The sequence below is a fragment of the Lutra lutra genome, chromosome 5 (assembly GCF_902655055.1).
Source record: "Lutra lutra chromosome 5, mLutLut1.2, whole genome shotgun sequence".
Classification (NCBI taxonomy): Eukaryota; Metazoa; Chordata; class Mammalia; order Carnivora; family Mustelidae; genus Lutra; species Lutra lutra.
Window position 1 is genome coordinate 69473696 of NC_062282.1, and position 15390 is coordinate 69489085.

Sequence of the window (15390 nt, forward strand, 5' to 3'; positions counted from 1 at the left end):
ATTTACACAAAGTGATGGCATTTTTAAAGTTTGCCCTTTTTAGAACTATATGTTAAAATATTTATGGATAGATGGTGTCTGTAGTTTGCTTTTAAAAATTCCAGCAGGTAAGTGGTAAAGGACACAGATAAAACAAGATTGGTTATGAGTTTAAAAGTGTTGAAGCTGGATGATGGGTTCAGGAGGCTCTAGTCCATGCACTTTGTATATGTTTGACATCTTCCCTTGTGAAATATTTTTATTTATTTTTTAAAGGTTTTTATTTATTTATTTGACAGATAGAGATCACAAGTATGCAGGGAGGCAGGCAGAGAGAGGAAGGAGGAAGCAGGCTCCCTGCTGAGCAGAGAGCCATTGTGGGGCTCAATCCCAGGACCCTGAGATCATGACCTGAGCCAAAGGCAGAGGCTTAACCCACTGAGCCACCCAGGCGCCCCGTGAAATGTTTTGAAAAGCCAAAGGCAATTCTCAAAACCAAGACACAGCAAAATGGTCATAGTGGCCCTCCACCAAGAATTCTAGTAATTCAACAGGGGATAGTAACAGGAAAACATCAGCAACTCCAATAGTCCCATAAGAAGACTGTTTATATGACACATAGTCCTCAATGAAAAGAAACCTAAATTTGCAAAACACGCTTTTTGAAAATATTACTCGGTGTATTGTTACTCACATGGTTTATGTCTATTGTAATATGGAAAGTCCAAAAGTCTGCCATGGAGAGTGAATATCACTTTAGTTTGTGGCTTAGAGCAGAGGATGCCAGGGTCCTGCCCACATCTCTTGCTTTTACCATTCCTATCCCTGCCAATGGTCTCTCTTCCAACTATCAACCTCTTTAACTCTTCCCTGAAGAGCTTTTTCAAACTGTCCAAGGGGCAGGCTAGAAGTGCTGGGGAATGTGTCCCCTGGGAGCAGCTCTGAATCAATGCTGACAGAAGTTAGTGTATAAATACACCCAGCTAGCCTCTTTGCTTTTCCCATACGATAAGCTTGAGGCTCATGGTCTACAATGACTGTAAGAGTCAGGGTTTCATGTTTTTTTTAAGGGTGGTAAATGTTGGTAAAAGGATATAACAATTCTGCTCTTTATGTTAATTTGTTTAATTTATGTTCTTAGGATTTTGAATTATCCCATTTAACTATTAGAACCTACTATTAGAACAGTAGGTTACAAGCTTCAGTATGTTTAAGAATTACTCGGATTTCTTGTTATAAATGTGGATTCCTGGCCCCTTAGCAATTCTGATTCAGAAGAACTCCAGATTTACTATTAATTGTTATGCACAGTAAAACATGAGATATGCTTACATAGGATGCCTTAGGATCCTACTTTGAGAAACATTGACCTAGGTGCTAAAATTTTAACTGCTTGTAAAATGTCATGGCCAGTTTGTTTCTATATGCCTATAAAAAGGTTTGATCTGACTCTGATGGCTTTATCATGTCCCAGAGTCCCAATTCTGTGCTGCTAATGCTAAAACCTAAATTTTATTTTAATCTGGTTCAGATGGTACTGTGACTATTTCTGTCTGTTTTCTATAAAGGTAGATGTGGGAAGTGCAGTTCGGAAGAAAAAAATGTGGTGTCAGATGAAGGGTGTGGTAAGCAGGACTGTAGGGAAGGTCTTAAAAATGCAGCTCTCCACACCACACTTATTTCTTGGGTGTGCCTTAGCCATGCTTCCTTTTGAATCTCTTTGTGCCCAGTTGGGAGATGAAAGCAGAAAGCACTGCTGGGAAATCACTTAGCTATGAGGCTAACATTTGCTCTTACTCTCCTCTTGAGACTCTTCTGGTCCTTTTTCTGCCAAATGAGTCAGAGCTAAGGCCACAGGGACTCCACAAGAGAAAGTACCACCATGTCCTTAGCCTCCTCTCCTTGTCCCCCACCCCACTTATATTTTGCATCTAGAACGCTATCCTCACAACAGTTTCCAAATAATAACCATTTATTTCATTTAGGAGAGACAATTTGCACTTTTCAGTTAGTTCATGCAGTTTTATTTAGATTTTACATTTTATCTATTCCTAGAGCTACAATTGACTTCAAAGGGAAAATAATTGCACCTTCCTCTTTATTGGTATGGCCATGTTATCTTCCTCTTTCCTCACTAAATTTTATGACTCTGCACCTCTAGAATTAACTTACAGAAACATTTTCTTTTTGGCACAGTAACACAAAATGGTTGGAACTTGGGAATGATATATTGTCCTGTAATCTATTTTTGTAGAAATGGAAGGTATACTCCTAACTTTGTTAAAGATACTAATTATTACTTGATACAAATGAGAATTTGAAATGTCTTAATAATTTAAATTCTGTTTGTCTTACAAGATTCATTCTTTTTTTTTTTTTTAAAGATTTTATTTATTTATTTGACAGAGAGAGATCACAAGCAGGCAGAGAGGCAGGCAGAGAGAGAGGAAGGGAAGCAGGCTCCCTGCTGAGCAGAGAGCCCTATGCGGGACTCGATCCCAGGACCCTGAGATCATGACCTGAGCCGAAGGCAGCGGCTTAACCCACTGAGCCACCCAGGCGCCCCAAGATTCATTCTTGACATTCTCTTCCAATAGTAATACATGCAAAAAAAAAAAAAAAAGTGAGGTACCAGATTCCAGATGTTAGATTTAGATGTAGATGTAGTTCCAGATGTAGATGTTAATCTGAACACATGAAAGCAACAGTATACTTAGAAGCATGTCAAGGTTTCAAAAATATAAATGCAATGATATGCCGTCTCAGGTCATCCCAAACAATTAGAGTCAGAGTTCCATCAGGTGGAAAGCATTCTGATTCTTAATTATTCCTCCTAAAAAAATTGTTGTGCTATTTCCAGGAGAAGAAAAAGATAAATGAAGGTATTCCTTAGACCACTGTTCTCAAATGTTTTGTTCTTGGGAACTCTTTACAGTTTTAAAAATCAATGAGGATCCCAAATGTTTATAGTATGAGAAACCAAAAATTAGAAAAAAATTAAATATTCACTCGTACAGAGATAACAAACCTACTATATACTAACAGGAAGAATATTTTATGAACATAACTATGTTTTTCAGAACAAAAACAACTGTAAAGAGTGGCAGAAAATAAAAGCTCTGTCCTTGCATTGCTAGTATTTTATTGAAATCCATAAAATCTAACTTTCAAGACTCTTCAACAACTTGTGTCATTATTAGCTTACTATGAATTTAAATAAAAGTCAAAACAGCTGGATACAGCAGCCTTAAAATGAATTAAAATTCTGCTTCACTCTCTGAAAATGCAATGACAATGGGTTGAGAGATAGAATATCTAACCTATTTTCCATCTTAGTAAAATATCCTGAAATTGATGCAGGATAGAAAAATCTCCCTAACCTCTCATGTTTATTCTGTAATGGTAGTGGCTGTAAACAAACAAACTGTTTTTCAAACTATATATGTACCTTCATGCATATGTATATATTATATTCATGTATCCAAAGTATTGATGCATATATACAAATGCAAATATTTGTATATTGATGCTTAAGAAAGCAGCACAATATTATCAATGTTCTGAAATCCATTTGTCTCTTTGTTAATCAAAAAACTGAGTTTTAGGGGCGCCTGGGTGGCTCAGTGGGTTAAGCCGCTGCCTTCGGCTCAGGTCATGATCTCAGGGTCCTGGGATCGAATCCCGCATCGGGCTCTCTGCTCAGCAGGGAGCCTGCTTCCCTCTCTCTCTCTCTCTCTGCCTGCCTCTCTGTCTACTTGTGATCTCTCTCTGTCAAATAAATAAATAAAAAATCTTTAAAAAAAAAACTGAGCTTTAAGACTTAATAGTCAGAACTGGATATCCTGGGTAAAATAAAGTATATTATTAAGATTCATGGCACTTGTTTTTACTTTTTAGAATGTGGCTCCTAGAAAAACTTACATTACATATGTAAATTGTATTATATTTCTTTTCAACAGCATTGATCTGTAGGAGAGGAAAAGATACCAAGTGATATATGGGGTTTTTAAAAATTAGAGAAACAGGAAGGAAGGTGGCAGGTGCATTATAATTTTTTGATTGATTAAAAATATGGAATTGGAACTTATTAATATTTTGGAGAGTAGTGAAAGGAGAAAATTAAAATAAAGAACCTTTTTAGAATAAATTCAGATTAGTGATTAGGAGCTCTCTGAAGATTTTATAGCTCACTGCCTAATCACAGATTACTACTACTTAAAAAGAAAAAAAGTCCTCATCATAAATAGTGCCTCTTTATTTGTTAAAGCTTGATTGGGTGTTTTGCTTATGTCTAAGAGACTGTGTTGGAGCCCAGGGGCAAGGGAAGAAATAGAAGTTTTAATTCTGATACGGTGACCTCGAATCTTTCCCAAGTGAAAGCAGCAGTCTTATTTTTCTTCTCAAAATACATTGATGATTGGGGCAGAAGAACTATCTTAACGCTCAGATAAATCTATAGGAAATGAAAGTTGTATGTGTGCAGCTTTTAAAATATTTTCTTTAAGCGTTTTATTACAGAGAATTCCAAATCTACCCAAAAGTAATCACCCAGCCCGCTTGGTCATTCAGGCTCCACCCACATTGCCATCCACTTAGCTCCTCCCTCAATCCTATAGAATTTGAATTCCAGATACCACACCAGTTCATCTACAAACAGTTCAGTGTGTAATTCTAAAAAACTAAGCGCTTTTTTGGGGTAACATCGCCACAATACCATTATCCTATCTAAAAAAAGAAATTAATAAAAAAATTTAAAAAGGAATTAATTCCTTGTAGCGTCAAATATCCAGTCACCGTAAAAAATAAACAACCAAAAAACTACATTTCCATGTTGATTAACTAAATGTAAGTTAGAATTAGGCTGTAAAACATACATAGCTTTATAATATATTCTAAATAATTACCTTTTTGTATTTCACTATATGAACTTCTATCATTCCCTCATGCGCTGATTTCCAAGGAAACAAACATATAGTTAAATGGTCATCTTCTTATGTGTCTGTTTAATTCCGTATTTATTGAGATTCCTCTAGCTATTGGTGGGGGGATGTCAAAAATACCGTTTAACACACTCTACCCCTTAGAAACGAGCTGAATTACATTATGATTATTAGCCACTAGATGCCACAGTTGCTTCACACAAATGAAAGCAATTTGGCCTTGCTATGTCAAGAAAAATTGATAACATTCTAAATATTAGAGTAAAATACTAAATCAGAGTGTCAGTACTAGTCTAAACTTGCTGGTACCCTGTAGCATGAGCGTATGCTGAACCATACATTAAACTATTTACCTTTAACTTTCAACCTGAGCAAACTATGATATCTACCCTTTTAAAAGCATCTGTGTCTTTTTCTGTGATTTTGAAGTTGTTGTCAATTCTTTCCAATTAATTTCCAAATTTCCAAATAATTCCAAATAAACAAATTTCCAAATAATTCAATCACTCAGTGTGGTAACTTCAGAGAATTCTGTTGAATGGTTGTAACTGTGTCCGACTTGATTTCAGGGATTGAGAGAGGACAGGGAATCAGTTTTGCACTTTTTTTTTTTCCTGGAAAATACCATAATTTTAAGAAGGTTTTGTTGCTCTTGATTTCCTCAAAATCTTCAGAGCTGCTTCATAGAGATTTGATCAGGCGGGTCACAAGCATGCCTACTGAAACATTCTTGTTTAGCTAATAACAGCAATCTTACCAGACAAACTTGGCCAGCAATATTAGAATTACCTACACTTCTGTATGCTTTCTTCCAACAATATATTCAGATCTGGCTCTATTTTAGTATACATTCAGTATGTTTAATTTTATTCCATGATAAAAAGTACCCATACAAATTTGTCACTTAACAACCACTCTTGTCCAAATACAGTTTTTTAAGACTTCTTCCTAGAATGTATTACTTTATTCTTTGTTTTAATAAAACACTTAGTGCTTGGTAGAGATTTCCCAGAAAATTATCTACCTGAAAATTCATGTATCTTCAAAATTAAAGTGAGTATGAGAAAATTACTTTGCTGACCTTGGGAAATACCAGATAAATAGCTAGAGGAATCTCAATAAATATGAAATTAAACTCTTAGGAAAAAGTTTCTCAATACTTCTGCTTAATACAAATGAGAAAGAGGTGCAGGACACTGGGTGGGAAGAAGTCATGGAGGTCACCTCAATAATGCTTTAAATGTTTTCCCTGATTCTACCTTTGTTCCTTGCTGACTTTTTCTTCCTACTGGAGCTAGAATGGTCCTTGTAAAACATAAATAAATAAAAACCATACCACTGCTCTACTCAACACCTTCATTGTCACTTAGAACAAAAGACCAAGCCTTTGCAAATTTCTGTAAGGCTCAAAATATGTACTATCCAGTGTGGTTGACACTAGTTACATGTGTCTATTGAACATCTGAAATGCAGTCAGTTTGAACTGAAATGTGCTTTAACATGTAAAATACATAACAGATTTGGAAAACAGTACTGATAAAAAGAATGTAAATTTTCTCAGTAATGTTATGTTATCATTATATATTATATATAGTTGCAATGATAATATTTTGGATATGTTGAATTGAAAAAAATGTTATTTAAATTAATTTCACCTCTTTAAAAAATGTATCTACAAGAAAATAGTGAAATTACATGTCTTAACATTTCTGGCTCATATTCTAATTCTGTTGAATAGCACTAGCCGAAATGACAAGCAAGTCATTCAGCTCCCTCCCATTTCCAACCCACACTGGCCTCTTTGATGATCTTCAGTATAACCATGTATATCTCAGGCCATTAGGTTGGCTATTCTCTTCTAAAAAATCTACACTCAGATTTTTTTTTTTTTTTAAAGATTTTATTTAGGGACGCCTGGGTGGCTCAGTTGGTTAAGCAGCTGCCTTCGGCTCAGGTCATGATCCCAGCGTCCTGGGATCGAGTCCCACATCAGGCTCCTTGCTTGGCGGGGAGCCTGCTTCTCCCTCTGCCTGCCATTCTGTCTGCCTGTGCTTGCTCTCTCTCCCTCTCTCTCTGACAAATAAAAAAAAAAATCTTAAATTAAAAAAAAAGATTTTATTTATTTACTTGACAGAGAGAGAGACCACAAGTAGGCAGAGAGGCAGGCAGAGAGAGAGAGAGGAGGAAGCAGGCTCCCCGCCCAGCAGAGAGCCCGATGCGGGGCTCGATCCCAGGACCCCGAGATCATGACCTGACCCGAAGGCAGAGGCTTTAACCCACCGAGCCACCCAGGCACCCCAACACTCAGATTCTTTTTAAAGATTTTATTTATTTATTTGAGAGAAAGAGAGTGCAAAAGAGAGTGTGAGAGAGCAGTAGCGGAGGAGAGGGACAAGTAGACCTCCCCTGAGCAGGGAGTGCCACACAAAGCTTGATCCCAGGACCCCGGGATCATGACCTGAGTCCAAGGCAGATGTTTAACTGACTGAGCCACCCAGGTGCCCTTCCCTAAGATATCTTTATTGTTAATTTCCTTACTTTGTTCTTTTCTGTGTTAAAATTGTCAGAAAGAAGTTCTCTTATCAATCAAAGATGGCCCTACCCAACACTTGTATATACCTACTGTCTCTATTTTTTCAAAGCCTATATCACTTAGCATATTATATGTATTTGTGTGTGTGTGTGTGTGTGTGTGTTTGTTTGTGTGTGTAATCTCTCCTTAGTAGAATAACCCCCATGATGTCAGGGACTGTGTTTTGTTTATTGCTGTTTCTCTAGAATAGTGCTTGGCTTTTGGTAGATACTAAATAAGTATGTGTTGAATAAATCAGAGGATAAATATCATTAAAAATAAGTAGAGTGTTATCTAAGGGATTTTATCATGAAGGTTTGGAAAATGAGAAGAATTAACATTTCCTGAGTGCCTACAATGAACTAGACACTGTGCTAAGCACTTATATATAATATCGTAATAAATCCTCACAGAAATATATTTGCAGATCAGAAATCTAAAGCTCAGACAATTTAGATAATTTTCCCAAGGTCACTTAGCCAGTATGGAACATCATTTCAATATTTTTCATTTTGTTTCAACGTTTCCCATTTTGTTTCAACGTTTCCAAGTACCTTCCCTGACTCCCAAAATAAATTAGATGCTCTTTTAAATACTTTCTAAGTATTTTCCCTTATCATTTGCCACCACTGTAATTCATTGTGTAATGTGGTGCTCAATGTCTGTCTTCCCCACTGCACTATAAACTTCATGATAACTGGCAGTGAATATCTTGTTGACATTTCCACGTTCAGAGACTTCTACCCTCATGCTTAATCTCCAATACATATTTATTGAATAAATGAATAAAGTTAACTTTATCTCAGAATATTGTAATCATTGATGAATGGATTATCTGTGGCCAATGAGAATTAATGGTTTTGTAGATCTACTAAAAGAATGGCACCCCTTAGAACGAAGCCCTGTTGGATATTGCAGGGGAGAGTATGCTAGTGTGTAGGTGTTTTTCACACTTGAGCTCCACGTTACGAATTTCCTTTGGAAGTGTGATGTCCAACACGGTAGACACATGGGGCTACTTAAATAAAAAGTAATTAAAATGAAATAAAATTGAAAATTCATTCCCTCAATTACATTAGCCACACTTCAAGTACTCAATAGTCATACGTGGCTAGTGGCTTCCTTAATGAAGAGACCAAAAAATTTCCATTATAGGGAGAGTTGTATTGAACAGCACTATTCTAGAAAGTTTAAAAAATATATATTTTTTCAAATCAGAAGGGGATTGTCCAGTTAGTTTTGTATCCTAACCAAAATTAAACTTTGAGAAAGAGCCCAATAATCTGTATTCCCAAGTGTTTCTGGGCAAGATGCAGACATGGAAAAGCAGCTTCATTGTCTACTGTATGAAACATTTAGTCAGACGTGCTCTTGCACAGCCAGTGGCTGGTGTGGAAAGAACCACTCCTCCAAGGGCCCTGGGCAGGCCTACTGTTCCAGGGATGCTGCCAGCCCCTGGATGGATTGAGTCCTCTGCCTAATGCTACTCAATACCATCCCTTTGCATTTGATGCACAAAACAGAAGACTGAAATTTGAAGAGGAGAGGGTTTGGAATGCCAAATGCACCTCAAACTATTAGTTAGATCCACAACTTCTAGAGAGCAATTTTTTTTTAAATGTCCCCTTTCTTAAAATATTACGTATCTTTGGGTAATTTCTTCCTAATGTGACTTTCAGTAATTCTGGCCAATACAATTAAACTTTCTTTGAGATTCTGAGGTGAAGATCCTTTCCCCTAATTAGACACGTAAAACACGTCCTGTCATTGCCTTAGAAAATAAAACAGTTTATAAACAAGAATAAATATAGTTTCTATTTTGTTTTCTGATTAAGTTGACTTATGGGGGTAAGAATTTTCTTAAATTGGGTCTGCCGGATATTGGCTCTATAACTTGTTCACATTTCTCCATCATTTGCCAGTCCTACCGAATCAGTCTTGACCAAGACTGAAAATAAGTCATGATTCTCACTTCTAGACAACAAACCAGTAGAAGAGCAGAGGCAGGGACCATCAGGCAGCCCCACACTTCCCAACTCAACAGGTGGGGAACATGGGATTTTTACGTTCTTTGGGGACTGAGCCCCCACTCACCGTGTTCTGTCAGAGGAAGTATTTCCAGGGCCTCTGAGATTTTCTTAAAAGACACCGAGTGACTTTGGTGCTTCTGCGTATGCCTGGAGAGGGGTGGTGAAGGATGCAGGTGGGACCGGGAAGTTAGAAAGGTTGGGAGGTGGGGGGCTAGGATGGAACAAATGGTTTCCCGAGCCCTTAGCGGGACACCGAGCAGAGAGCCGAGGCGCGGTGTAGCAGCGGTGAGAGAAACGCGAGGAGCACCGCAAACGCGAAGAGCGGAGCGCGCACAGACCTGGGCGGGGCAGAGTGGGGAAGGGTCACGCCGGGACGTAACCCGCTGTGGGCTGGGGGAGGCGAGCGGGGCGGGAGCTGCGGGCGCCTGCCGGGGGCTCAGGGACCCGAGCTCCGCCGATGAGGTCAGTGGAGCCGACGCGCCGGGAGGAGGGCAGTGGAGCCCCCGGACGCGGGTGTTGCGAGGCCGGCAGAGGGGCGGGACGGGACGGGAAATGGGACGGAGAGCTCGGGCCGTGGGAGGAGGGACGAGGGGGCGTCGGCGCTGGGAGCCGGAGGCGGCCCGACCGGGATCGTTTCCTTCCGGAGAGGAGGCCGGCTCTGGACCGAGGCGCGGAAGGGGGGCGTCCAAGGGTGGGTGACGGGGAAATAGCGCGGCTCGCGCTTCTCCCGGGCTGGTAGCGGGGCTGCTTGTGGCTCCTCCTCGGGGCCAGTCCCGAGCCGGGCGGCGGGGGGAGCAGGAGGCGGAGAGCGAGGGCGGGGGCTCGGGAAGGAGGGAGGAGGGAGGGACCAGGCGCGCCAGTGACAGGGTGGCAGCTTAGGAGCGGACGCGTTGCCGCCGCTGCCGCTCCACCTCCTCCTCCTGCAGCTCCTCTCGCTGCTGCCGCCGCCACCGCCGCCGCCGGGAGAAGTTTCACTCCCGACCCTCGCTGGGAGCCGGGACCCAGAGCAGAGCGGGGAGCGCGGCCGGCAGCAGCAACCCGCAGTCGGCCAGGCGCCCGGAGCGCTCCGACCCTGAGCCGGCGTCCGCGCCTCGGCGGCGGGCAGCGGCCCGAGCTGGGGGCGCTGAGGCGGAGGAGGGGCGGGTGTGAGCCGGGAGACCCGCGCGCAGCGCCACAGCCGCTCAGCTAGCGTCCGCGCCGGGGGCAGTCGCGATGGCCGTGCGCTCCCGCCGCCCGTGGATGAGCGTGGCTCTGGGGCTGGTGCTGGGCTTCACCGCCGCGTCCTGGCTCATCGCCCCTAGAGTGGCCGAGCTGAGCGAGAGGAAGAGACGCGGCTCCAGCCTCTGCTCCTACTACGGCCGCTCGGCCGCTGGCCCCGGCGCTGGCGCGCAGCAGCCGCTCCCCCAACCTCAGCCCCGGCCCCGGCTGGAGCAGTCGCCGCCCCCCGTGCGCCAGGAGCTCCAGGGACCGCCGCTGGCAGAGGCAGCGCCCGGGGTAACCAGTTTTCGGAGCAGCCCCTGGCAACAGCCACCCCCGCTGCAGCAGCGGCGGCGAGGACGCGAGCCCGAAGGCGCAACGGGGCTGCCAGGCGCCCCCGTGGCGGAAGGGGAGCGGGAGGAGGAGGACGGGGGCGCGGCTGGACAGCGGAGAAGCGGCCGTCCGGGGAGTAGCCACAACGGCAGCGGGGATGGGGGCGCCGCCGCCCCGAGCTCCCGACCCCGGGATTTCCTGTACGTGGGAGTGATGACCGCGCAGAAGTACCTGGGCAGCCGCGCGCTAGCGGCGCAGCGGACCTGGGCGCGCTTCATCCCCGGCCGCGTGGAGTTTTTTTCCAGTCAGCAGTCCCCTAACGCCGATATGAGCCAGCCCCCGCCACCCCTGCCCGTCATCGCGCTTCCGGGGGTGGACGACTCCTACCCTCCCCAGAAAAAGTCCTTCATGATGATCAAGTACATGCACGACCACTACCTGGACAAGTATGAGTGGTTCATGCGCGCCGACGACGACGTCTACATCAAAGGTGACCTCCCAGCGCCGGCGGTCCCGCCTTCCCGCCCCTTCTCTTCCCCATCCCCTTTCGCTGCAGCCAGCCCTAATCCCTGCCCAGCCCCTCTTTGCTTCTCTGCCAGCACGTGCTCAGGGCTCCTGCAGCCCCCAACCCGCGGTGCCCACCCTCAGCATCCGCTCACCCTTCCCAGTGCGCTCCCCCTCTTCTCCTGCGGTCTGCACCCTCCTCACACCTGACTGGCTTTATTCGCCTTCCTCACTCTTGCTGTTCTCGTTTCCGCCCAGAGCTTGCCCCTACTCTTTACTGTGTGGGAGCGGTGAGGAAGGGGACTTGAGGCTTAACCGAGGTCTAATCCTACTGCGTCCTGCTCTGAAAGCCCTGGGTGATAGTAGTTTCCCACAGCTATCCAGAGGGGCGTGTCCTCAGTGAAGGAAGGGAAGACCGAGGAAACAGGCGAGAGCCAGTCTGGAGCTGGGTGTTCTAGCTTTATTCCACAACCCTACAACCCTTTTGTTGCAATTGGATCTAACGCAGGTTCGGAACTGGTGAGATTAAGGAAACATTTTCGCTGTTCCGGACCGTTCCCTGTGGACTACCCACCACGCATTGGGAGTCCTTGAGCACCCCCACACCGCTCCAGCGCTCACCTCCTTTCAGCCACTACAGTGCAGCACCAGGTCGGCTCTTAACACAGCAACGCCCCCCCCCCCCCCGCCCTCCCCGCCACACCTCTGTGAAACCCGCAGGGCATGAGTGTATTTTTAGGAATTGGTGGTGGAGAGGGGACAACGCAGGTGAATTATCCAGACCCCAGGAGCTCCGAGCTGTAGACACTAGCGTGGTTCCTTTCCTATCTGTTTTGGTGGCTGCGGCGATAAGCAAAGGCTGGAAGTCCTTCCCAAAACCACGCGCAGCCACAGTAGGAGAAAACTTTTGTCAGTTTTAAAAGAGGCGCGGTCCTTCACCCTGGGTGTGGGTGGTTCTGGCCAGAGATTTCTAAACTCAGCAGAGAGAAGTCCTGAGAGAGGGAGTAAATCTTTTCAGTCCCGCCCATTGTGGAGATGGAGATGGATTGGTCAAAAGTGGGGCAACTCTTCCTAGTGTGTACCTCTGTCCTTGTAACCTCACTGCTTTCTCCTGATCCAGGTGGTCTTTCGCCTGATTCAAGGGAAAACACACAAGATCTGTCCCATTTTGGCTCAGGGAGTGAGTGTAGGGTAATAACTAGAGATTTCTTGGGGTTAGGATGGGAAGAGTGAAATAATTCCATTGATAATTTGATACAAAAATAAACGATTGCATATTTGTTAGATACTGTGTGTTACAGATTTAAGATGCATTGATATCAGTACCTGTAAGTGATTGATCCCTTATCGTATAGTTCCATTGTCTTCCGCGTCTCATTACAATCACAAAGGTTTCCTAGCAGAAGTTTGCCACACCTCACAGAGAATTTTTAAATACATTAGTAGCATCTATTTCTGTCCTTTGTCTTAATGCTTTGAAAGATTGTCCTTCAGAACATTGAAGTGCCATAATCTTTCCATTCCTATTAAGAATGAAATGCATTTTGTATTAAGAACTCAATAATAGCCAGTCAAAACTCATTGAGATCCCAGGGGCAAGGCATGGCATCAAGATCAATGACTGCAGGTGCCCTGCTCAATAAAAAGTGATAGTAAAGATGCTGACTGGGAATATAAAGAAGGTGACTACCTCATTGTATCACTTTGTAGAGTGTCTAATGTATTCAAACTGTTGTAGCTATAGAATTTTACTTTTATTTTATTTTTTTAAGACTTTTTATTTATTTATTTGACAGAGATCACAAGTAGGCAGAGAGAGAGAGAGGAGGAAGCAGGTTCCCTGCTGAGCAGAGAGCCAGATGTGGGGCTCCATCCAGGACCCTGGGATCATGGCCCGAGCTGAAGGCAGAGGCTTTAACCCACTGAGCCACATAAGCGCCCCTATAGAATTTTACTTTTAGATAGGTTCTCTTGATGAACTTACATGCTATCAGGAAACCAATTACTTAATTTTTAACAAATTTTTTTCCTGAAAAGGTGCTTTCCAAAATTAAATTCCAAGATGACTTTAATATCCTCTCTTTCTCTCTCAACTTTTGGGTTGTATATGACTGTTTAGTAATGTGAAGTTTATTAAGGACAAAACACCACTAAATCAATTAACAGTAAAAATGTTTATTGAATATCAACAGTCTGCTGATCAATGCTAAATATAATTTACTATTTTCTGTAATATCATCATTACTTCAAACACGCTAATAAATTTGTCATTTTTCTTATTATCTCACCTTTTACAAAAAAAGTGATGATTGTTAGACTTACGAAGTCTTTTCAGTGATCTTCACTAGAAGGTTGATAACATTTTATTATGATTTAATTAGTAACTGAAAATTAGTAGTTTTTAAATAATAGACTATTCACAGAGGTTTTTCTTCCTTTCAGTTGTGTTATGACTTTGGGGAGGAGTTTGCACACAATGTTGGAAGGTCTTTCCCTTACTCTGTATGTTCTAAATAATTGTGAAATTAGGAGAAGGAGTGACTGTTGCCTTTCTCTTTGTAGGTGATAAGTTAGAAGAGTTTCTTCGATCACTGAATAGCAGTAAGCCTCTCTACCTGGGTCAGACGGGCCTGGGGAATATTGAAGAACTTGGAAAATTGGGGCTGGAGCCTGGAGAGAACTTCTGTATGGGAGGACCTGGCATGATCTTTAGTCGAGAGGTTCTTAGAAGGATGGTGCCACATATTGGTGAATGCCTCAGAGAAATGTACACAACTCATGAGGACGTCGAGGTAGGAAGATGTGTTCGGCGCTTTGGTGGGACTCAGTGCGTCTGGTCTTACGAGGTAAGACAGTCTGTGATGAAAATGTTTGGGTATTACAGGTATGTGCCCGTTTATAGCCTGGGGCCGTGATTTTGTTTATTCTCTCAGCATCTTTTAATTCACTTGAAAATGATAGAAGCAGCCGGGTATGGACACCAGGGTGATTGTGGGAGATAACTTTCTTCACAGAGCTGTGGACTGTTGGAGGTTTTGTTTTTGTTTTTGTTTTTAGCGTGCCTATAGCTTTAAGCAGCAGCCTGTATATACAGTCACGTCTCTGGCAGATGCTATTTGCTTTATTGGTGTTTATATACATGCTATCCATTTCCTGTTTCTAACTAGAGGGCTAACTGTATTCTCTTGGGTTGTTGCTTTTAGCATTTGGTACTTGGTGGGTTGCTGCTGTTGTTGTTTTGGTTAGGTATATAATCGCTTCTCTCTGTTTCCACATAGTTAAAATCTCAAGTTCCTGGGAAGAATGTCGTGTGGAAATTTAACATGTTATTTTTTTAAAGCATAGGAAAAATTAACTCATAATCTATCATTTATGATAGATTTATTTACAAATTTAAAGGGAACTAGTTACCTGGGAAAATAGAAGTAGTTATGAAGATGTTAAGTTTAACTTAACTTAAGATGTTAAGTTTAACTGTTTAATATTATGACTGATGGCTTAAAATTGGTCTCTCTCTGCTCTTATTCGATTTCCTGAACAGCAGCTGTTACTTATATAATCTGAGTTACATATATTTTTTTGTGATAGTTTCATGAAACACTCGGGCATTTTTTTTTTCTTCAGAAATTTGTTTAGAAATGAGAGACAAGGGGCGCCTGGGTGGCTCAGTGGGTTAAGCCACTGCCTTCGGCTCAGGTCATGATCCCAGGTCCTGGGTTCGAGCCCCACATCGGGCTTTCTGCTCAGCAGGGAGCCTGCTTCCTCCTCTCTCTCTGCCTGCCTCTCTGCCTACTTGTGATTTCTCTCTGTCAAATAAATAAATAAAATCTTTAAA

The 15390-nt window shown here is 42.8% G+C and overlaps 1 protein-coding gene across 1 annotated transcript in view; it reads left to right on the forward strand.

The window, feature by feature from the left end:
- The first annotated feature begins 10216 nt into the window (after window positions 1-10216).
- The window catches only part of CHSY3 (chondroitin sulfate synthase 3), a 291731-nt gene continuing 286557 nt past the window's right edge, over window positions 10217-15390 (forward strand). The window contains exons 1-2 of the mRNA XM_047731216.1: window positions 10217-11541; window positions 14118-14401. Coding sequence (XP_047587172.1) covers window positions 10734-11541; window positions 14118-14401 — 1092 coding nt within the window. The 5' untranslated portion in view covers window positions 10217-10733. The remainder of the gene's footprint in view (window positions 11542-14117; window positions 14402-15390) is intronic.